The following is a 25,287-nucleotide window of genomic DNA, read 5'->3' as shown; positions in this document are numbered from 1 at the left end:
TAAACGTGTCACCTCCTCTGAGCAGAGCCAAAATACCATGCCCTGTCTCTAGCCCGTCCCCAGGAAAACACAGAACACAAACCATTTGATTCTTTAGTCACATGGTCCCTCTTGATCTTACCTATAGTACAAAAAATAAAAAGATCTGTTTCTTTGAATTTATTCCTTTTCTTAACTCCAGAGCCCCATTTGTATAACTTAATCCACATGTTCATATCATAATGGTGCTTAGTAGAAATAGGAGCCAGCGAAACTGCATTTTATGCTAAAAACCTATACCTTCTCCCTCTCACTTGACAAAAGATACACTTTTAGTGTACGTAGAAATGATCTATATATACCTTTGTGGGCACAGCTGCAAACATACAAGCGCTTTTCTCTTACATACTTAAAACCTCAAAGGGCATCACTGGCCACGAAGTTTTTTAAACAGTGTTCCTTTTTAGGGAACAGAATGTTTTCGTGTTTATTATAATCTAGTCTTGCCCATTTATCAAGTTAAATAATAAGAAATTTTTAAATCAAAACCTTTCTATCTTATAAAATCTCTTCTCAGAGCTACCAATAAATAAAAGATTTAAAATATAACCAAGCTTCGTTTTCTCCCCTAGGTACTACAGTTTAAGCCTCATAAAAATGAGTCTGTAGTTAAGTACTGTATATATATATTTTTCCCAAAGTCAAGCCAATTGTCCATATATAACAAGGAACACAAAAAATGTGTTCAACAGAGCAAAAGACGAATTCGGAGCGCTTAAGATTTGCTGTAATAAAGCTTGCTGCGAAGTGGTAAAAATGACCTCATGAGAGAGTAAGCAAGAAGGAACAGAAAAGCAAATAAGAAAACACAACAAAGTGAAAACACGACAATCTGAAACCCGAAGCTAATGTGTAGTAAACTTTATTTTGCATTTTCAATTCCTCTAGGGAAAACTATTCACCTAAGTATAAAAATTTAACTTCAATCACATAATATAGAGAGGAGGTGACAGATTAAAGAGGTTTGGAAATGTTCTTACCACTACTCTAAGGCTGGTGTATAATGTTCCTAACAACCAAGCCCTCAGGATATTGATAAGTATTTTATAAATAAAGAGGTGAATGGTCACAATCACTAGGAAATCGCAAGCTTTACCAAATTTGACCAGGTTTCTTTACTGTAGAATTTCAAACCCTTCAATGAGCCCATTCGCACCGCGAACCTCCCTAAGTGGGTACTGAGGCCACAGCCTGCAAATCTGTCTTACCACAGAGCCCTATGAATGTCTCCCAGAAGACTACTTTATCACAAGCAGTTCGGGAAAGACTAGAATATACAGGTGCCCCATCCAAGTGGTTAGGGGACTCTCTCCCAGGGCCATTAGGAATTTGACACTGCACAAAGACTAAATACAATCATGTGTTCAGTACCCAGGATTTCCTCTGTTGAATGTGTGTGTCCCACTTACAGAGGAGGACAGGGGGAGAGCAGGGGGAGGTCAGTAGCGAAGGGATTTTCTGCCTGCATTTCTTACACACCTGTTTCTGCAGTCTGAAATCTCCATAGTTAGGCAGCTGAGTTGGAGGCCTGCGCTGAGCACTGCGCTTACTGTTTACCCTGAGATGGGAAATCTGGTAGACAAAGAAGCAGTCTCGTTCATTAACAGTGACTTGAGAATTCCCAGCCCCCCATCAGATCCTCAGTCACTAAGCCCCAAGGCAGGCAGGAAGCCCACTCAAGCAGGTCAGACAAGGCCCGCTGATAGCAGCAACACATTTCACAACCAGGAAATAACTGCTATCACATGTGCGGTAGAAGATAAGGAGGTTGGTCACAAAAGCCCTTTCAGACAGGTCTTCCACGCATTCATCCAGGCGGCTCCCAAGCCCCAGTTTGAAACCAGCAGCTGGTGGGTAACCGCCTCCAGAATGCCCACTCTTCTGTTTTGACAAAGTCCCGGTTTGCTATTGGTGCCAATCAGGAGCTTGATCTCATCTACGTCCTCCACAGGAAGACGGGGTGAAGGCCTTACCTGCCAATGCAACAGATCACCGTCTTACTGTATACATACACATCGGCTTCAAGGATGGGGAGGACAGGGACGTTTAGGAGATGGACTCTGACCGGGGAGCTGACTCTACCTATTCACTAGCTATGTCACCTTAGCTGACTTGCTTAACCCCTGTATGTTTCAATTTCCTCATCTGTATAAAAATAAAGCATATTAGCACCTACTTCATAGGAGTTTTGTGAAGATTAAATAATGCGCTGAAAGCACTTAGCACAATAGGTGCTCGATAAACAGAACTAATAATTTAAATGAGCAGAAATTATAAGCAGGGAAAAGCTCGGAATGGAACTAAAGCTTGCTATTAGATATAAATGAGTATTTGTTGGCTGATTAATCAACAGGTCTTAGAGCCAATCCCGGAGCGTTGGAAAGGGGGTTCTCATTCGTTTCTATGTGAGTCAGGAAGAACAGGGCTTTTTATTACCCTTCAGACTGAGGCAGGAAAGCAGGACCTCACTGTATTTGCACCTCAAGGTTGAGTGGATGCTAAAGATGATCTAATTCTCTAAAAGAAGGACAAGCAAATGTTAAAAGTGGCTTCAGAGACTCAGCGAATCCTAAGATGTGGCATACGGAAAGATATGTTCTGGGCAGCATTTTCTGCCGAAAGTTAGAGAGGGCCTTTAAAGGCACAAAGTTTCTTCAGCAGCAGTTAACAAAAGGAAGGACCCGTAGTGCCCTTTACCGCATTCCGCAGATTTGCTGCTTCCTTCTCATTTCCAATTCTACGAGCAGTGTTGATGAATAAGGCCATAGCAGCACATAAAAATAAGGTAGAATGAATTCACAGGCGAAACAGATTTTGGTGACACACTCTCCCAACTCCTGATGTTTCAGCTTATTATTGCAAAGGAAGATACCAACCTAACGAAAGCACTGTAGGCTCAAACCACAGCTCTAACACCATGGTGATGGCCATTTATTTTTAGTTTATGCAGGATTCACACAGCTCCTAAAACATGATGAAAATATACACACCCAGACTGTACATACTATACAGAAACACCATGTCCCCCACCCCCAAAGCCAAAGGTGAACCAATACACATTTGTTTGGTTGCCTATTGAGGGAACTTCCACTTTTCTACATGAGGTTGAGGGACTGGCTAGATAAGAAGAAATTCAACCACTCTCTCCTCTCTTTGTCCAGATGTCATCTTGGGAATGTGACCAGCCAGTTCTGTGGCTATCAACCCTTGCAAAGGAAGCACAGTGATAGGACCACTTCCCTAGTACCGAACAGTTCACAGAAATCAACTTCTGTCTCTTACCTGTGATGGACAAGGTCTTGGAGGGAGCGCAGGCGGTGGAGGTAACAATCCTGACTTAGTAGCTGAAAAGAAAAACACATACTGTTAAGAATTCCCAAACACAAAACAAATACCCCTCCACTTCTTAACTAGGAATAGCAATTGCAGTTAACATGTTTAAGTTATTAAAATCCATCTGAAGGCTTAATTTTAAAAAAAGCACATGCTATTTCTAATCCCTTTTTCATGTGGATCCTACCTTCTCCAAATCCAATTATTTATATAGGCTGTTGTGATTAAGACCATATAAAATAGTAACGAAAAGACACCTTTTGATCAAAGCACTGGAACCCAGTACGGGAAAGGCGGTCAATCCCTCATTATTCTGATGTTAATTATTTAGTTTCAAATCATCTAGGCCCTTAGGTTTCTCTAACATGTCTCCCTCTCTCCCGGCCATTACACTGCTCATTAGCTCAGCAAGGAGGCTACAGAAACGAAGGGAGCCAGAGTTCCCGTGACGCAGCTCTACTGTCCTGTAAGCAAGTAGGTCTGACAGCAGCAGGGGACGCTGGAAGAGACGGACTAAAATGATGTTTACAGACCCTTCAAAGATCTCAATTGCCTTTTCTCTCCCTGATCCTTATTAGCAGAAATAAGAAAATCTGTTTCTAAAATAATCTGGCCCCATTTGAAGGATGAAGGGAAGTTTCAGTCTAATTTTTTTTTTAATTTTGTGAGATCTAGAGAAAATTTGAGTTAAGCCAAGAATGTCTGAATTATAACTTAACAATGAAAATAAACATCTGCTAGTGAATTATAAATCAAGTCCAAAATCACACACAAGAAATAACTTTATTATCACACACTGGCAAGTTAAACCATATTCTTTACAAACTCCTTTAAAAAGCACACTGTGCTCTATATAACCGTACACAGCTTATTGGCAATTCTATAATATGTGTGCTAATATTTGGACAATTTTCTGTGACTTAAAAATAAATCATAGCAATGTGCCAAGAACATAAAAGTTTTTGTAAATCACTTTTGATCTGACCTAGCTAGACCAGACATGCCCAAAGATGGAGTTTGGGGCTTTCCACAAAGGTAACTTAAGAGTAATTTCACAGAGATTTGCATTCTGAGCCAGGGCAGAGATATGGTACAACCATGTGGGTCCATCAATGACCTCTCTCAATCTGTCTCTCATTAAAATTTATGAAACACATCAGCGGGTCACAACTCCAGTGGTGGTAAGACCTTGGACAGTCTTCAGTAACAAAGCGTGTAGCAGCAGAAAAACAAAAGCCTTAGGAATTATCCATCTCAGGGTCCCAACTCTAAAGGTCCTCAGGATTGGGCCTTTAAATTACCGGTTTCTTTTAAAACAAAACTTGAAAAATCTACACGTGCTTTTAAAGGAAAAGCCTTGCACCAGAACAAACTGTGTGTTAAAAATCACCCTTTATTAACAAAAGAGGCCTAAGAATCGATAAGCCGCTTAATTAAACTTCTGCTTCCAGCCAAGAGGGAGTAACAAAGACCAGATTTATCCTCCCATTTGAAACAGCCAAAAACAAACACGTTTTTTATATGAAACAACAGTTTTCAACACTAGAACAAAACACAGAAAACGACAGTTTTCAAGACACTAGGAAACCAAGCAACAAAAGACAGTGATCCCTGAGAGGCAGGAAACCAAGCAGGTGAGTTGTGGGTCTCACTGTTCCCGCTTAGTGTACTCGGATACAGGACCTACACATCATATTCGGGTCTGGTGCATTTCATTTGTGCTATTTTTTAATTAAAAAAACAAATGCCCTATCTTTATAAAAGATGGTATGAGGGTGTTTCTGCATATACTTTTGGATAAAATCGTATCACCTACAAACATGAACAGTAATTCTGTTGCCTCTTTTCAGTACCTTTACTTATTTTGTGTTTTTTATCTTACCTGGCAAGAACATCTACTATAAAGTTGACTTGTAATGATCATATGGGCATTCTTACCTTCTTTGATCTCAAAGGTAAGGCTGTCACTATTTCACCATTAGTATGGTACTTTCCGTAGGTTTCTTGTAGAAATGCTATAACGAATCATGAAAATTCCCAACTGTTGAGATGTTTTTATAATTTGTTGATGATTTTTAACCAAAGTTGCATCTCCATCCGCTGAGATGATGGTATGATTTTTCCCCTGATAATTAGTTAATATGATAAATTACATTATACATGTTTAAATGTGAAAGCACCCTTGCCAGCCTACGATAATCCCAACTTGGTCAGGTTTTTAGATCTGCTAGATTTAGTTGGCTAATATTGTGCTTAGGATTTTTGCCAACCATATTCATAAATGAGACTGTGATCAGTAAGTCTCCTTTCTCATGTAGTTGTCTGTCAGGCCTGATTCAGCCAGAAAATGTTCCCCATGTGTGCTCGGGAACAGGCTGTGTAAGATCGAAGATTGTTTTTGTTGCTAATGTTGAATGTCAGGTACAACTTGCCAGCAGAACTATCTGGGCCTGAAGTTTTGTTTGAAACAAGATTTTTAATGATTTCACTTCTTTAATTGTTATAGGATTATTCAGAATTTCTAATTCTTAAGTCAGTTTTGAGAAATTTTATTTTTCTAGACATTTATTGTCTAAAGGCTCATATTTATTGCCATAAAGGAACTCCTATGCCCTCCTCTACTCATCTTAATCTCCGTGCACCTAACTTTTGTTTTTGATTCCTCATACTATTTGTATCATCACTCCACTTTCCCTTCACCGAGCTCACTTGACATTTGACCATTTTATTACTCTTTAAAAAAAAAAAAAAAACTTGGGGCACCTGGGTGGCTCAGTCGGTTAAGCGTCTGACTCTGGCTCAGGTCATGATCTCGCAGTTTGTGAGTTCGAGCCCCGCGTCGGGCTCTGTGCTGACAGCTCAGAGCCTGGAGCCTGCTTCAGATTCTGTGTCTCCCTCTCCCTCTGCCCCTCCCCCGCTCACGCTCTCTCTGTCTCTCAATAATAAATAAACGTTAAAAAAATAAAAAAAAAAAAACTTTCCTGAGCCTCTGTAATGCCTGCCTCCTTTGTTTCATTAATGTCTGTTCATCTTGCATTTTCTTTCTTTAGGCTTATCCTATTGTTCTTTTTCTAGCGTAAAAACAGTTGCCAAGCTCAATTTCCAGTGTTTCTTCTTTTCTAACATAAGCATTTAGCGTTACAAATTTTCTTCCAAGAATCACAGGTTTTTGATATGTTCTCATTCAGTTTTACAACTTTCCTAATTTCCATTACAATCTCTTTTATGATAGTACCTTCCGTTTGAAATTCATCCTTTAGAATTTCTTTCATTGAGCGTCTGTTAGTAGCAAGCTTACTCCGTTTGTGGGACTGAAAGTCTTTATTTCACCCTCATTCTTAAGAGATTATTTCCCTGGGTCTAGATTCTAGATGGACAGCTACTTTCTCGCAGCACATTAAAAATAACATTTCGCGGTCTTCTGGCCTCCATTGCTGCTGCCGAGGAGTCAGGTGTCCATAGAATGGTTTTTTGCTAAGTAGTCGGTCTTCTCTGTTTGCGGTGCTCTGCAGTACTGAACCTGACGCTGAGTCTGCCTAGTTCTTCATCTTCTTTTTCTTTCAACACCTACTGAGCTTCACTGGAATTTCTAAACCATGTGGCATCCCGTACATTCTGGGAAACTCTGAGTGATTCTTCAAATACTGTCTTTCTGCCAGTTTCTCTACCTCTCCTTCTGGAGCTCTTTGTCTAAACTGTGCTGTGTTCTGGATAATTTTCTAATATCTACTGTTCCATTGACCAATTCCCTCTTCAGCTGCACTTAATGTCCTGTTAATCCTGTCTTTAGGTTTATTTCAATGACTGTTTCATTTCTAGTTCTATTTGATCTTTTTTCAAAGGGCTTTTTTTCATTTTTATAATTTCTTGGCTATGTACTCATTTTCTCCATTTCCTTTTTTCCCCAAATTATTAAACATATTTATGTAACAGTGTGTGTCTGATAATCCCACAATCTGAGGCCCTTGTATTTACTACTATTTTGCTGCTCCTGCTATCTATCTCTCCTACTGGTCTATTTCCTAGAGTGCTTGGCAACCTTTGACTCTAAATGCATATCCCTTGAAACTTTACCTGAAGAAATACTTTGGGCTCTGTGTGGAAAGTGGGTTCCTTCTCTACTATGTCTGCCAGAACCAGAAACTTGAAGACACTTACCAACTTGGGATCACTTTAAACTATAATCTTGGCCTGATACTGTGTAAGATTCCTAGTTTCTTTACTATCCTGAAATTTATTAAATGCCCCATAGTAAGACTTTTGAGTATAGACAGTAGCTTGAATATGTGCAACTAATCTCACTCTTACCTCATTAACAGTGAAAAGAACTGTTTAAACTTTCTTGTTTAAATTTGAAACTAGGAAAAGAGATGAGTGGCTGATACCTAAATCAGCAGTAGAGAAAGCAGAGACTAATCAGTTTGTACCACACAAGCCCCTCAGTTCTCAAGAATCAGTGACATCAAACTCCTCGGGAAGTAGGGGTAAAATGAAGAAAGCAATAAAAAATAAACAAAATTAACTAACAGTGAATCCTACTTCCTACCCTTTAGAAGGGCATACCTTCACAATACCCTTGAAGATCAGGTTCCAGCTATACTTCATGCAGCTTTTGGCTTCAGCATCCCTGCTCCTGTGGTCCCCTCTACCTGTAGTATCCATGCCCTACCCCTACTTCACCTTAATAGCTCAGAATATAGTAAGTATCCAACAAATATCTATTTGAACTAATCTAAGAACTACAGGACCATGATCCATCAGAGCAGTTAGATCCTAAGATATTTCTCCCACATTCTGCATATTTGCAGCGTGTTTTCCACTCCAGCAAAAGGCTAGAAATATTTTTCTTCTCCAGGGAGGACACCTGGCCGAGATGAAGGCATGAGGCCATACTGAAAACAGGGGGATCTAATAAATATATGAATTCTGGATGCTGAGACTTCCAACCCAATTCCTCTCTGCTCTCAAACTTCTGTATCCAGAGACTGAAAGAAGTGCTCCAGGGAACTAGACCAGCCAAGAAGGAAGATCTAGATACCAACATTCAGAGATCTCCAACAAGTCATATCATTCTACCATGAAACCCAAAGGTGGCAAGTCCTATCCATTTACCCGTATAGTCCAATGAGCTTTTTTACCACCTTTATTTTGTCTTTAAGTTTATTTATTTTGAGAGAGAGGGAGAAAGAGAGAATCCCAAGCAGGCTCCACACTGGCAGTGCAGAGCCCGATGTGGGGTTCGATCCCACAAATCGTGAGATCATGACCTGGGCCAAAACCAAGTGTCAGACACTTAACCAAGTGAGCCACCCAGACACCCCTACCCCTTTTCTTAAATAGAAACAGATGATGAAGTATTATCAGATAGCTGCAGAAAATTTCTAATCTAAGAGCAGTAAGAATAGAAAAAGTTAATCTAAAGAGACAGAGTAGATCTATATTAGGAGAAAAAAATATAATGTATATTAGTATCATCATAACAATCATTCAGTTTATTCCAGAAATATTTAAACATTTACTATGTGTCAGGCATTGTTCAGAGTGCTGGGAAAACATCAGTGGAAAAAAAAACAGGAAAAAAGGCCTACCCTCATGAATCTTTATTCTACTGAGAAGACAGATAATGGGGTGGAAGTAAGGAATGAAATTTCTAGGAGTCATTAGGGAAATCCTCAGTAAAAGGTAAGAGAGATTATTTGCAAAGACGAAATACTCAGATGCTATTGAAAAAAAAAACAGTCAAATAATTAAAAAGAGCACCTGGAAATTAAAAACGTGAGAGCAGAAATGGAAAGCTTAATAGAAAGGTTCAAAGATAATATAAGGATATCTTAAAGAAAGTAGGATAACATCCAAATAAAAGTTCCACAAAAAGAGAGTAAATAGCTGGCACAAAAAGAGACACTCAGATCAATGGAACAGAATAGAGAACCCAGAAATGGACCCACAAACATATGGCCAACTAATCTTTGACAAAGCAGGAAAGAATATCCAATGGAATAAAGACAGTCTCTTCAGCAAGTCGTGCTGGGAAAACTGGACAGCAACATGCAGAAAAATGAACCTGGACCACTTTCTTACCCCATACACAAAAATAAACTCAAAATGGATGAAAGACCTAAAGGTAAGACAGGAAGCCATCAAAATTCTCAAGGAGAAAGCAGGCAAAATCCTCTTTGATCTTGGCCGCAGCAACTTCTTACTCAAGACGTCTCTGGAGGCAAGGGAAACAAAAGCAAAAATGAACTACTGGGACCTCATCAAAATAAAAAGCTTCTGCACAGTGAAGGAAACCATCAGCAAAACTAAAAGGCAACTGACAGAATGGGAGAAGATATTTGCAAATGACATACCAGATAAAGGGTTAGTATCCAAAATCTACAAAGAACTTATCAAACTCAACACCCAAAAAACAAATAATCCAGTGAAGAAATGGGCAAAAGACATGAATAGACACTTCTCCAAAGAAGACATCCAGATGGCCAACCAACACAGGAAAAAAGGCTCAACATCACTCATCATCAGGGAAATACAAATCAAAACCACACTGAGATACCACCTTACACCTGTCAGAATGACTAACATTAACAACTCAGGCAACAACAGATGTTGGCAAGGATGAGGAGAAGAGAATCTCTTTTGCATTGCTGGTGGGAATGCAAACTGGTGTAGCCACTCTGGAGAACAGTATGGAGGTTCCTTAAAAAATTAAAAATAGAACTACCCTACGACCCAGGAATTGCACTACTAGGTATTTGTCCAAGGGATACAGGTGTGCTGTTTCAAAGGGACACATGCACCCTCATGTTTATAGCAGTACTATCAACAATAGCCAAAGTATGGAAAGAGCTCAAATGTCCATTGATGGATGAACAGATAAAGAAGTTGTGGTATATATATATACATATATATACACAATGGAGTATTACTTGGCAATCAAAAGGAATGAAACCTTGCCATTTGCAACTATGTGGATGGAACTAGAGGGCATTATGCGAAACAAAATTAGTCAAAGACAAGTATCATATGACTTCACTCATATGAGAACTTTAAGACACAGAACAGATGAACATAAGGGAAGGGAAGCAAAAATAATATAAAAACAGCGAGGGGGACAAAATATAAGAGACAAATATGGAGAATAAACAGAGGATTACTGGGGGGGTTATAGGAAAGTGGATGGGCTAAACGGGTAAGGGGCATTAAGGAATCTACTCCTGAAATCATTGTTGCACTATATGCTAACTAATTTGGATGTAAATTTAAAAAATAAAATTAAAAGAGAGAGAGAGAGTAAATAGCAGGAAAAAAATCACCTAGTCCAAGAAAACTTCCCAGAAATGAAGAATACGAGTTTCTAAATTAAAAGAGCCCAGAGTGCCCAGGACAACGGAAGAAAACAGACCCAGGGCAAGGCACATCGATATGAAATTTCAAAATAAAAGATTCTGTAAGTTTCCTGCAGGGGGTGGAAGAGGAGGGGAGGCCGCATCCAAAGGATCAAGAGTCCGAAAGGTTTTAGACTTTTAAGATACCACTGGAAGCTAGAATTCACTGGAACAATGCCATGAAAATTCTGAAGAAAACTGATTTCCAACTGATGGCTTTCCCCAAAAGAGCAGCCTGCATGATGGTTCAAGTAAAGTTATTTTTAGACATTCAGGGTCTCATATTGAGCTCCATGCACCCTTTCCAAGAAACTACTCAAGGATGTGTTCTACCAAAACAAGAGAGTAAACCAAGAAAGAGCAAAAGATGAGAACAGGATAAAAGAGATCCAACATGGGAGAAAGAAGAAAATCCTTGGATGACACAGATGGGGGATGCCATGATGAAAACTAAGTATGAGGCACAGAAGACAATCACTCTACATTTCTTCAAACAGATGAAACTAATACCTGTGTCAGAATTTCATAAAAGGAACTTTAGAAAATTGAGAGAGTCTGCAGTTGATTCAGGGCCAAGTACATTGAAAAGAAACAAGTTGATTATTCACTCCAAAGCCAACAAAAATCTGTCCAAGTAAGAAAAGTCAGCAATTTACTATATGGCTTACATAGCCATAATACTACCCTAAATACTACTGATCTAACCAAAATTCTAATATAACTGTACTGGGAGGGTGAAAGAGGAGAAAGATGCTAGAAAGGGAACGCAGTAGATGATGACTAAAACTGAAAAGTCAACAAGAGGTTATACAAATATGTTATTTTGCAGTGTGAATACCAAAAGAATATAAAAAACTGTAGCAGAGTATATTCTCTCAAGTCTTGAGGTTCATCAATAGCCTTGGAGGTACTTCCCAGACTTCAGTGTGTCCCCTCAATTCAGCACGGAGCCCTGGGCCTTCCCTTCCACCATATCAGGATACCAGCTGAGATTATTCACTTTGCCAGCTTTTTCCCTCTCTTTCCAGAAGTCATGTCCACTGACCCTCGGTCAAGAGAAGGTGAAACTAAGAGCACCCACTCACTTTACTTCACTCCAGATTTGGAGTATCAATAAGAAATCTCAAGATTTGCCTACTTGCACACACAACTTCTAGAAGGAGGCAGGCAGAGTCAAGAGTGCGCCCAAAGCCTCGGGTTTCCCCTTAGCTGCCACTCTTTCAAAAAAAAAAAAAAAAAGGCATGAGCTCCTGCATCTTTGCCTATTTGGTTCCTGCTGAAAAATCTCTTCTTCGTGTTTATGACCGTGTTCATTTCCTTTAACAATAAGTGATATTAATCTAGGTTCATTCTACCAATTTTAAATCCAGTTCATCTTTTTATCTCCCACAGCACCTAAACACACTGCCTTGTGTATAGTAAGTATTCACATGGTGCATGAATAACTGAAATTGAATTTAGTAAAATAATCTCCTCTTATAATAGTTTCAGTCCATTCATGACCTTAAATTGGATTCAAGTATTTTATCCAGCATGCCGTAATCAATTTTAAAGAGTGAAAACGTATACCTTCATGCAAAGTGAAACTGAAAAAATACTTTGGCTGAGTAATCTAGCATACACATGCAAAAGATGACAACGTACCTGTTAAGAGTAACACCTGCTTGCCCGGAAGGGAAGAGAAGGAAAGAAGAGGGGAGGAGAACACTTTTGATGCATACATTAAAAGCTACCATCCTCATGAAGCAACTGCAGGTTTATTCCTAAAATCTCACAGTTAACAGGTCGAACACCAGGTATCAGCAAGGCTCTGTCAAATCAAAAATTTTTTATAAGTTGGGGGGTGCCTGGGTGGCTCCGTTGGTTAAGCGTCCAACTCTTGATTTGGACTCTGGTCATGATCTCGCAGTCGTGGGATTGAGACCCACACCAGGCTCTGCACTGGGCATGGAGCCTGCTTAAGATTTTCTCTCTCCTTCTCCCTCTGCCCCTCTCCAGCTTGTGCGTGCTCTCTCCATCTCCCCCCAAAAAATAATTTTTGCATGTGTAATCAGAAAAAAAAAATTATACCCAAATCCTGAAAACAAGATTTAAAAGTTCATAAAAGAAACTGCTATTTAATCCTAAACTCAAAAAACACAGTAATAATTTCTGGTGTTTATTAATTTATTGAAAGATGTGCATTTTCTAACACTGATCTGCTGAATCTCAGGTTTCTAGTGTCTTCATCCCAAACTCTAACCTCTAAAATTCATCCTTTTATTATGCTAAGAAATTTCCAGACAGGGGCACCTGAGTGGCTCAGGTGGTTAAGTGTCTGACTTTGGCTCAGGTCACAATCTTGCGGTTCGTGAGTTCGAGACCCACTTGGCACTCTGCGCTGATGGCTCAGAGCCTGGAGCCTGCTTCGGATTCTGTGTCTCCCTCTCTCTCTGCCCTCCCCTGCTCACGCTCTGTGTCTCTCTCTTAAAAAGAAAAAAAGAAAAAGAAATTTCCAGACAAAATATTATTCATATATGTTACTATCTATATACTAATTTCCTTCAGATTTTTACAAAGCCCCAAATCAATGACTTAATGAAAACGTGTTCCAAATTACTAAGTGGAAATAAAGCAGATGTGGCGTTGGATAGCTGCAAGGAACAGAAAGTCAATTCTTCAGGGGAGTGAAACTTGGAATAACTTCAGCTGTGAAAAGGCCTCCCATCCCCCCAAACTAGGAATATTTTATGAAGAAAATAAAAGCATTCAAATGCCAAAGGAAAAGAAAACACTTAAAGGATGGAAAATGTTGAAAGGAGTCTACCAGTGGGACCAACACTTTTAAGTATCAATCAAGTAGAGTTAGCCATAAGCAAAGCTTCAAGGATTTCATCAGGAAGGACCATTCCTCTTCTTGGAATCCATTAAAATGGCTATTTCTTTGTAATAGACAATGTACTTCCTTTCCTTTCTAATCATAAAAACACGTGTGAGTCTATGCCTATCTCCTAATCACCCAGTTACACACAGTGATGGGTTCGTAGGTCACACACACCTATGAGTATGACCAAATATTTGCCAGGAGTACTCTTCCAACAAAATAGCTGCCTCGATCCACTGACGAGGCCCCATTTCCCCCTAAACACACAAGCTTATTAAATTCTCTATTCAACACAATTATCTTTCACCAATTCAAAGACAGGAATTTACACATGACTTGGAACTGTTCAACAGGGAAAATATTAATGACTGAGTTGGTTAAAAAGTAATGAGGTCAAATTCAATTCTTCCACTTTGCAGATGAGAAAATTAAGGACAGAGAAGTAAAAGGACATCATGAAGGCTACTATGATGCAGTAATCAGTATCACATTTTGAACCCATAGGATAGGTAATGGTAAAGAACACAAAGGTCACTGGGATAGGGGATAAACAGCTGGACAAGTGTTACTGTATATCCAGGGAATAAGCACGTCAGAAAGTTGTAAAGAAAAGTACCGCAACTTCATGGAACTAAAAGGATGCTTCTGAATATGCAATATACCACAAACTCAGATAAATGTTAGACACGATCTAAAAATGTGTCACTGTAGCAAATATTTAGCCTCCTGAGTCATGTGATTACCTCTACACAAGACTACATATGACTCCCTTGCTTTAAAAAATATTCAGGGGCACCTGGGTGGGTGAGTCGGTTGAGTGTCTGACTCAGGATTTCAGCTCGGGTCGTAACGCACGGTTAGTAGGATCGATCCCCACACTGGGCTCTGGGCTGAGCTTGGAGCCTGCTTGAGATGCTCTCTCCCTCTCCTTTTGCCCTTCCCCCACTTTCACATGCATGCACATGCTCTAAAATAAAAAATATTCAGTGGAGTATTGTCATAAGGACATACAGATCAATAAAGAGAATGCAGAGTCCACAAACAAACCCTTATATTTACAGTCAAATGATTTTAAACAAAGGAGCCAAGGCAATTCAATAGGGAGAGATTTTCAGCAAATAGTGCTGGATATCCGCGTACGAACAAATGAACTTCTACCCTTACCTCATATTACATACAAAAATTAAATCAAAATGAATCAGAGATAGAAGCGCTAACACTGTAACATTTTTAGGAAGGATGAGTAGAAATGCTTCAAGACCTGGGGTGAGGCAAAGATTCCTTAGATATAGGACACCAAAAGCATAATCTAAACAGAACAAAATTGATAAACTGTACTTTACTGAAATGTACAACATTTTTGCTTCAAAATATACCATTAAGAAAATGCAAAGACAAGTCACAAAATGAGAAAATGTATTTGCAAATCACGTATCTAATAAATGGCTTGTATGCAGAATATACAAAGAACTCCAGAATACAGAATTCAACAAGAAGAAGACAAACACCCAATTTAAAAATGGATAAATGATTTTAGCAGACATTTCACCAAAGAAGATATAGGAATCATTAGTAAGCACATGGAAAGATGCTCAACATCATTAGTCATCAGGGAAAAAGAAATCAAGAAATCAAAACCACAAAATGAAATACCACTTCCCATCTACTGAGATAGCTATAATTTTAAAAAATAGTAAGGTATTGGTGAAAATGTGAAGAAACAATAACTCTTGTACACTGGCTGGTGGAAATGTAAAATGGTATGGCCACTTTAAAAAATAGTTTAGCAGTTTCTTGGGGCGCCTGAGTGGCGCAGTCGGTTAAGCGTCCGACTTCAGCCAGGTCACGATCTCACGGTCCGGGAGTTCAAGCCCCGCGTCGGGCTCTGGGCTGATGGCTCAGAGCCTGGAGCCTGTTTCCGATTCTGTGTCTCCCTCTCTCTCTGCCCCTCCCCCGTTCATGCTCTGTCTCTCTCTGTCCCAAAAATAAATAAACGTTGAAAAAAAAATTAAAAAAAAAATAGTTTAGCAGTTTCTTAAATTCACCATACACCAAGTAATTCCACTTGTAGGTACTATGCCAAGATAAATGAAAACATATGTTCCCACAAAGACTTGCATGCAAGTGTTCATGGCAGCCTTATTCATAAAAGGTAAAAAGTATAAACTCAAATGTCCATCAAACTGAAGAATGGATAGACAAAATGTGGTATATCCATACAACGGAAAACTGTTCCACAATAAAAAAAATGAAATACTGATACATGCTACAACTTCGATGAACCTCAAAAACATCATACAAAATACAGAAAGCTAGACACAAAAGACCCCATAGTGTTATGATTTTATTTATATGAAATGTCCAGAAAAGGCAAGTCTATGGAAACTGGAGGTAGATTACTGGTTATCTGGGGCTGGGCATGGGTATTGACTGTAAACATGCATGACGAATATTACTGGGGTGCTGAAAAGATTCTAAAACTGGAGTATAGTAACATCACAATTTGATAAATTTACTGGAAATCATGGAGCTGTACACTGTAAAACAGATGAACTTTATGGTCTGAAAATTACATCTCAATAGTTCTTTTAAAGCTAAAGGTGGGGGAAAAAAAGTATAATTAATTATATGGGAGAGAGAACATAAACAAAATGGGCCATAGTTGACCACTGTTGAGGCCAGGGATTCAGTACACTATTCCTTTCCTTTTTAAAAAAATTTTTTAACGTTTTATTTATTTTTGAGACAGAGAGAGACAGAGCATGAACGGGGGAGGGGCAGAGAGAGAGGGAGACACAGAATCGGAAGCAGGCTCCAGGCTCTGAGTCATCAGCCCAGAGCCCGACGCAGGGCTCGAACTCACAGACCGCGAGATCGTGACCTGGCTGAAGTCGGACGCTTAACCGACTGCGCCACCCAGGCACCCCTCCACCAAGAATTTTTTAAAAATATGACATTTAAGTCTGAAACATTTCAAAATGAGTTTGTGATGACAACTATTCCATACCAAAGTTTCTCAATCACTCCACCTTTTGCAACCTGGATTAATCCTACCACTGCAATGAACTGTTTTAAGACTTCCTAAAAACACAGTTGGTGAACTCCTCCCCTAGTTTCCATTCTTTCTGGTCAGTCAGCAAATGTTAGACTTCCGTTCTCCACTTACTCCTAAAATACCCTCCCCCCCCCAAGCATTCCCAGCCAAGGTGCTTGACCCTTACTGAATTCATGTATTGTCATGGCTTTAGGTCCAGCTGTTAAGACAAAGGAATTTGGTGTTTACATAGAAAGACATGAAAAGTTTTGAGCAGGGAGGTGACAAGAGAGTTGAGCATAAGAAAATTAACCCTTGGGGCGCCTGGGTGGCTCAGTCAGTTAAAAGCATCCTGCTCTCTGTTTCGGCTCAGGTCATGATCTTGCAGTTTCATGAGTTCGAGCCCCACGTTGGGCTCTGCGCTGGCAGCTCTGAGCCTGGAGCCTGCTTCAGATTCTATGTCTCCCTCTCTCTGCCCCTCCCCTACTCGTGCTCTGTCTCTCTCAAAACTGAATAAATTTTAAAAATGAAATAAAAAAAACTGCCCAGACTCAATGCCCTTCTCACATACAACTCTAATAGTGATTGGCAGAATGTAGGGCCATCTCCATATTCTTCTTACAATTCTCCAGAGTACCTAGTACACAGTAAGTGTTCAGTGAACATTGGTTAAATGAGAAGACATTTTTGCTGGTCACCCTTACTGCAATCTATTTCAGCTTTCATATAACTCTTGAAACCAAAATGCATATAAGGAATTTAGTGATACGCTGAGAACTGTGTTGGTTTATGGTATTCTTCAGTTCAAAAGTTTCATAACAGTCATAAGCAAAAGGTCTATCAACAGGTACATGGGTAAATACGGCCCAAATTAATAAAGGTAAAAGAAACAGAGTATCACCATTTTGCAACTACCAAAGAAATAATGGATCTAAACAGTAGTTTGCTGGAAACAGCTCATACCAGCTTCTGAGAGCCAACTCAGTACACCTGTTCCAACCCCACATTTAGTGACACATCAGCAAGAATGAAATTGGCTGTGGCAGGAGTGTTTATACCATAAAAATTGGCAGACAGCCAGTTAAACATTGACCAATGCACCACTGGATAAAGGCAATGAAGCTCAATACCTGATAAAACAATTATACGAAAGGCTGTGGGGGATCTCGATGATAATGGATGAACCAGGCTAAAACTTCATGAACCCACTGATAAACCAAACATCACAAAAACCTAGGCATTAGACATCAGAGGCCTCCTACTGTGATGCAGTAGAAAATACACAGCATCACCAGTAATGATTCTTGCCAAAACTAGAATGTGATTCTAATCAAGCCTAGATCTACCTACCAGTTTGTAAGAAATACAAAAGACAGAAGGACAACAAGCCAAATATAGAATGTGGAATGTCTACAGGGTAGATGATTTTCTTACGGATGAATAAATACCAACTGGCGGGGGGGGGGGGGAAGAACAGATTGTAGGAAATTCCTATCGATTAAAAGAGACTTAATAGTCAAAACAAACAGTGTGCATTGTAGCCCTTGTTTGAATACTAATTTACAAGTCACTACAAAAACACACACTTGAGACAATTCAGAAAATCTGAACATTGGCTAGATATTAGATATTAAGGGGTTATTGTTAATTTTGTTACATGATAAAGATTTAGTGATTTTTTTTGAAAAAGGCCTTATCCATTAGAGATACATATAATGTATATATGAAAGTATACAATATCTGGCACTTGATCTGGGGATGGGGATTTTCTACTTTTACATAAATTTGAAGTTTTCCTTAATACAGTTTTTAACAGAGTAACCAGTATACAGAATATATACAAAAGAATGACAAAATTACCAGTACTGACAGGGATATATCGCCAAGAAATAATGACTTGCCTAAAAGCGTTGGGGAAACATGTACAATGTGATACCAATTATTTTAATGACAGAAAACATTAAATTGATATTATGAGTGGACTAGAAAATGTCAGAGGGATAGCGGGCTTGGTGGAGATGAGGTTAAGGAACAGATCTGTCTGCACTGTACACAGAACAAAAAATTTGTCTATTACTCAAATGAGTTTTATTAGCATTTTAACGTATATTTATTTTTGAGAGACAGATGGCAGGCAGGGGAGGGGCAGAGAGCGAGGAAGACACAAAATCTGAAGCAGGCTCCAGGCTCTGAACTGTCAGCCCAGAGCCCGATGTGGAGCTTGAACCCACAGACCACGAAATCATGACCTGAGCCGAAGCCGGACACTTAACTGACTGAGCCACACAGGCGCCTCAATAAGCATTTTAAAAATAAAGGTCATACCTTTATCTGAATCCTCCAGGTATTCTAGTCCTGTTCTTTCCCACAGTCCCTTGTTCAAGCACTCAGCCAGCCAGGGAAAGCTGTAAAACCAGAGGGTCGATAGAAAAGAGAATGCATCCTGCCTAATTGCAGCACTAGCGGCCCCCTCACCTTGGCAAGCCTTTGTAAACCCTCTACAGGCACAAATCACAGCACTATGCTAGTAGAGAAACTTTCACATAACTATTGGAAAAGAAAAAAAAAAACCTATACATAGCGGAAGGAACAGGAAACAGGAAAAAGAAGGACCAAGTGACACTATATTGCAGCCAACACCTTTTACCTATCAACTACCGAGAAGTGCAAAAGGAAACCTTAATGCTGTCACTACAAATTCTTTCTTTTTAAGTTTACTTATTTGGGGGGGGGGGGCAAGAGAAAGACAGGGAGAGAATCCCAAGCAGGCTCCATGCCACCAGCACAGAGCCCAATGGAGGGCTCAAACTCATGACCCATGAGAGCTCAAACTCACGAACCAGGAGATCATGACCTGAACCAAAATCAAGAGTTGGATGCTTAACCAAATGAGCCACCCAGGTGCCCCTGTCACTACAAACTCTGAGTGTTACTTCTAATTTTTTTTAATGTTTTATTCATTTTTGAAAGAAGAGAGAGAGAGAGAGAGAGAGTCCCACGAGTGGAGGAGGGGGAGAGGCAGAGAGAGAGGAAGCAACAGAATACAAAGCAGGCTCCAGGCTCTGCACTGTCAGCACAGAGCCTGACGCGGGGCTCGAACCCATGGACCATGAGATAATGACCTGAGCCAAAGTCAGATGCTTCACTGACTGAGCCAGTCAGAGAAAAAGTACAATTGTATGCAAGCAGCCACTTAATGATTCTTTAAATGTTTTCCAAACACTAAAAGGGATTTCCTCCATGATTTGTGGTAGCTGCAGGATTGCTTAAGCAGTTAAAAGTCCAATAATGAGTATGCTGCCAAACTCATCATCTAAGTCAAGGATGTGTCCAGACAACTAAGAGACCAGTTAACAAGGTTACAAGATAGATCAATATATAAAAACCCATTATATTTTGGGGCACGTAAGTGGCTCGGTCAGTTAAGCATCCGACTTAGGCTCAGGTCATGATCTCACGGTTTGTAAGTTCAAGCCCCACACTGAGCTCCACACTGGGCTTCACGCTGACAGTATGGAGTCTGCTTGGGATTCTCACTCTCTCCTGTTCTCTCCCTGCCCCTTCACCACCTGCACATGCTCTCTCTCTCTCTCAAAATAAATAAACTTTAAAAAATTATATTTCTATACACCAGCAATGAAGACTGAAAAAATGAAATTAAGAAAACAATTCCCTTTAAACTAACATCAAAATAAACAAAATACTTAACAATAAATTTTTTAAGTGTGAAACTTATATGTGAAAACTACAAAATACTGTTGAAAGAAATTAAAGACTTACATAAATGGAAATATATCCTGTGCTCATGAACTGTAAGACTTAATACTGTTAAGATGGAAAACATCATGTTGTAGACCATAAATGTGTACAATTTTTGTCAATTACTCTCATTATAAAGTTGGGGGAAAATATTGTTGAGACAGCAATACTAACCAAACTGATCTACAGAGTCAATGCAATCCCTACCAGATGCCCAGCTGCCTTTAATATAAATTGACAACCTGATCATAAATTTCATATGGAAATGCAAGGAACCCAGAATAACCAAAACAATCTTGAAAAAGAATAAAGCGGGCAGATTCACATGTCCCAATTGCAAAACTTACTACAATTCTGCAACAATCAAGACAGTATGGTGCTAGCTTAATGGAATAGAATTGAGAATCCAGAAATAAACCTTTATGGTCATGATCAGTTGATTTTTCAACAAGGGTGCCAGGAAAATTAAACAGGTAATTAATAGTTTTCTCAACAAATGGTACTGGAACAACTGGGTAGCCACATGCAAAAAAACAAAAAACAAAAAACAAAATTTGAACCCCTGCCTCACACCACATACAAAAAATCAACTCAAAATTGATCAGAGACCTAAATGTAAAAGTGAAAAATATCAAACTCTTAGAAGAAAAGAATATTTGTGACCTTGAATTGAGCAATGATTTCTAAGATATGATACCAAAAGCACAAATGACAAAAGAAAAAATAAACTGGACTTCATCAAAATTAAAAGTTTCTGCACTTCAAAGGATACCATCAAAAGGTTGAAAGGACAACCCACAAACTGAGAAAATATTTGTAAATCATATATCTGAAAAGGGACTTGTATCCAGAATATATAAAGAACCCTTACAAACTCAACAATAAGAAGACAAACAGCCCAATTTAAAAATGCGCAAAGATTTTGAAGAGACATTTCCCTAAAAATGGCGCAAATATGGCCAACAAGCACATGAAACGATGTTCATCATTAGTCATTAGAAAAATGCAAATAAAGGGGTGCCTGGCTGGCTCAGTCGGTAGAGCATCTGACTCTTGATCTTGTGATCATGGGTTCAAGCCCCATGTTGGGTATAGAGATTACTTTAAAATAATAATAGTAAAAAAAAAAAATGGAAATCAAAACCATGATAAGATAAAACTTCATGATGGCTAAAATAAAAACGACAGGCAATAACAAGAGCTTCAAGAATAAACTGCAGTCCTCACAGATTGCTAGTGAGATGGTAAACTGGTGCAACTACTTCGGTAGTTCCTTGAGATGTCCAACTTACAGTTACCGTACAACCCAGAAAGTTCACTCCCATGGATATCCATGAACTGATAAATGAATAAAATGTGCCATATTCATAGAATATAATATTATTCATCCATAAAAGGAATGAAGTTCTCCTACATGCTACAACATGGATGAACCTCGCAACCATTATATTAAATGAAAGAAGCCAGTTACAAAAGACCATATATTGTGTGATGCCACTAATATGGAATGTCCAGAACAGGCAAATTCATACAAACGGAAAGTATGTTAGAGGATGCCAAAAGCTGGGGGAAGAGGAAAGGGGAATGAAAAGGGGCTGCTAGTGAGCATGGGGTTTCTTTTCAGAGTGAGGAAAATGTTCTAAAACTGGATAATGCTGGTGGTTGCACAACAGTGTAAATCTACTACAAGCCACTGAATTGTATACTTTAAAAAGGGAGAATCTTAGGGGTGCCTGGGTGGCTCAGTCGGTTAAGCACTGGACTTTGGCTCAGGTCATGATCTCACTGTTCGTGAATTTGAGCCCTGCATCGGGCTCTGTGCTGACAGCCCAGAGCCTGGAGCCTGCTTTGGATTCTGTGTCTTCCTCTTTCTCTGCCCCTCCCCTGCTCACGCGCTGTCTCTGCCTCTCTCTCAAAATAAAAAATATTAAAAAAAAACTTTTTTAAAAAGGCGAATTTTATAGTGTGTGGATTTTACCTCAATAAAGCTTTGATTAAAAAAAATTGTCCAGACTGCCAAACTGAACCATTAAGCTGGATGTGTACTGCAGACCCAAAAGTTTGGGGGTGGGGCAGGAATCCCATAATCCTACTAGATTTTAAAATTTTTTTTTTCAACGTTTATTTATTTTTGGGACAGAGAGAGACAGAGCATGAACGGGGGAGGGGCAGAGAGAGAGGGAGACAGAATCGGAAACAGGCTCCAGGCTCTGAGCCATCAGCCCAGAGCCCGACGCGGGGCTCGAACTCACAGACCGCGAGATCGTGACCTGGCTGAAGTCGGACGCTTAACCGACTGCGCCACCCAGGCGCCCCTATCCTACTAGATTTTAAAAGAGAACCAAGTAGCACTCACATGAATGATACAATAAGGAAATCTATAAGGTCAAAGCCGTCTGTGTGAGCAAATTCATCCTTTGGAGAACTTGAACGGTTAAGTTGGTAAGACATATTGTATCTCTTCTTCCCAAGGTGTTTACCTATTTCTCAAGTTGCAGAAAAACATATTTGTTTGTAGGAAACCCCAGACAGACTCTTCTCAGATTGCCAACTAAAAAATACACCCCCATTCCAAGGTAAGAGAGAGCCGTTATCACACTTTGCCCATCCGTAGATCTCACAATGGAGGCTAGAGGAAGTCCTCTAAAACTGTTCCTCACTATTGGAAAGGCACTCAAAAGGAATCTGAAGAACCTATCAGAACCTTAAAGAATGTCCTAAAATGCTTCTGTTATTTCAGGTGCATTCTAGGAAGTGGCAACAGATTGGTCATAAAAACACCCTGGATAGAGAATAGTAGGCAAGTTTGAGACAGGTAAACTCAGCCAGGAAGGACATTTCTGGTGCTCTCAGGTACCATCTGGTCATTGCGACTACGGAGTGAAAAGTAAAATTTTTAAAATATTGGGGTGCCTAGGTGGCTCAGTTAGTTGAGCGTCCAACTTCAGCTCAGATCATGATCTTACGGTTCAGTTCATGAGTTTAAGCCCTGCATCGGGGCTTGCTGCTGTCAGTGCAGAGCCTGCTTTGGATCCTCTATCCCCCTCTCTCTCTGTGCCTCCTCCACTCATAACGCTCTCTCAAAAATAAATAAAACATTAAAAATAATAATATCTATATATGAGGCAAAATTTAAAAGACACAAGTGCAGAGGGGCACGTAGGTGGCTCAGTCAGTTAAGCATCCAACTCTTGATCTTGGCTCAGGTCACGATCTCACAGTTCTTGAGTTCAAGCCCCACATCAGGCTCTGTGCTGATATCATGAAGCCTGGTTGGGATTCTGTCTCTCCTTCCTTCTGCCCCTCCCCCACTTCTTCTCGCTTGCTCTCTCTCTCTCTCTCTCTCTCTCTCTCTCTCTCTCTCACTTAAAAACCAAGATACAAGTGGGTATTCAATGAAAAGTGAGTTTCTCTCTCACTTCTGTTCCCAGTCATCCTATTCTCTTCCCCAGAGGCAACCACTGGTACCACTTTTCTAAGTATCCTTCCGGAAACTGTCTACACATTTAAAAAGAACATACATATTCTGCACTGTGCCTTCTTCACTTAGATAGGTCTCCACTTAGTACACATACCTTATTCTTTTTAACTGCTTCGTAAGTATTCATAATATGGATGTACTATAACTTCCTAGCCCCGGAATGGATTCTTATTATCAGGATGTCTAAAGCAGAGATAAAACATTAGCAACTCATGGGTAGTATCTACCCATGGATGTGTTTTGTTCAGCCATCACAATGGTTTGAACACGTGGATCTCAATGTATTTGACCATACGGGATGTGGTGGAAAGACCTGTCCACCAACATCCACTCTCCTCTTTTATAGTAAGAGGGATGTCAACGGGAAATGGCTACCCTACCAGGAGCTACACTGCCCAGCTGCCTGCAGCCAGCTATCTCCACGGGACTAGCTTTCCCCAGTTAGAAGCTGAGTGGAAGTGATGAAGGTTTCTGGTCTGCAGCTTTAAAGGGATGGCTGTGTTTCCTCCACACAGTCCCTGCCCCTCCTGCCAGGCTGACTGACGCCCAATGACTGGAAGAGGGCTCTCCGTGGCCTGAAGGGGGTTCACCAGCACCGTCCTCTGGTTGCAAGCTTTAGGCATGGCTTTGGAGCAGGTCACTGTTGAGAGTGGAATGAGGGTAGTGGAACAAAAGATACCCCTGTTATGAAAAATATTTGCTTTATGAAAACAACTGTTTCGATGAGGAACAAGGAGGTTAGGTTCTAAAAAGTACTACCTTCGCAGTGTGGTTTTTCTTACAGGAATTTCAGTAATAAAATGTTTTGTGGCTATAAGCATAGAACTATAAAATCTAAACATCACTGAACAAGTCCCAGGTTTGACTACATCTAGGTTTTGTACACTTGCATCACCACAGAGACTTTCTTACACGTTTTTATTTTCTCTCAAACACAGCAGCTGTTCAAGCCTTGAGAGGATGGCTCCGCAACCTGGATCAGCTATTACAAAGGTGATCTGATCTCTCTTTTACACACGGCATTCGTGTCATACCAATGCCTGCCTATGAAAGCATACACCTTTAGGTCTAATACCAGCACCTACCTATCTAGAGCCCTGGGAGAATCTAGACTCCTGTGAATATAAGTTGAGACTGTTTCACAGGTATCAAAGTAAAGCCAATTGCCCCTGACTGCCAAGTGGCCTCGTTCATTTTTATAGATTTACATTCTATACCAGCCCTTTGCGGGGCACCTGGCTGGCTCAGTCGGTAGAGCATGCGACTCTTGATCTCCAGGTTGTGAGTGCGAACCCGATGTTGGGTGTAGAGATTACTTTAAAAAAATAAAATATTCAAATCAGCCCTTTGTTATCCTTCCCCATATCATGTTACCTATCTGCATAAATGT

The 25,287-nt window shown here is 39.9% G+C and overlaps 1 protein-coding gene and 1 non-coding gene across 2 annotated transcripts in view; one reads left to right on the top strand and one right to left on the bottom strand.

Annotated features, from left to right (window-relative positions):
* Positions 1-25,287, bottom strand: part of REPS2 (RALBP1 associated Eps domain containing 2) — a 218,407-nt gene that overhangs the window by 58,446 nt on the left and 134,674 nt on the right. The window contains exons 14-15 of the mRNA XM_047076346.1: positions 3,322-3,383; positions 1,519-1,611 (exon numbers count right to left, since the gene is read on the bottom strand). Coding sequence (XP_046932302.1) covers positions 1,519-1,611; positions 3,322-3,383 — 155 coding nt within the window. The remainder of the gene's footprint in view (positions 1-1,518; positions 1,612-3,321; positions 3,384-25,287) is intronic.
* TRNAK-CUU (transfer RNA lysine (anticodon CUU)) lies at positions 21,436-21,508 on the top strand. The gene has a single exon. It is a non-coding gene; the product is annotated as a tRNA-Lys (tRNA).

Source organism: Lynx rufus, unplaced genomic scaffold (assembly GCF_022079265.1).
Source record: "Lynx rufus isolate CCGP_SWC_20201006 ecotype Redwood Valley unplaced genomic scaffold, mLynRuf1.p SCAF_14, whole genome shotgun sequence".
Classification (NCBI taxonomy): domain Eukaryota; kingdom Metazoa; phylum Chordata; class Mammalia; order Carnivora; family Felidae; genus Lynx; species Lynx rufus.
The sequence above is the reverse complement of the archived record's forward strand: the minus strand, read 5'-3'. Positions and strand labels throughout refer to the sequence as shown.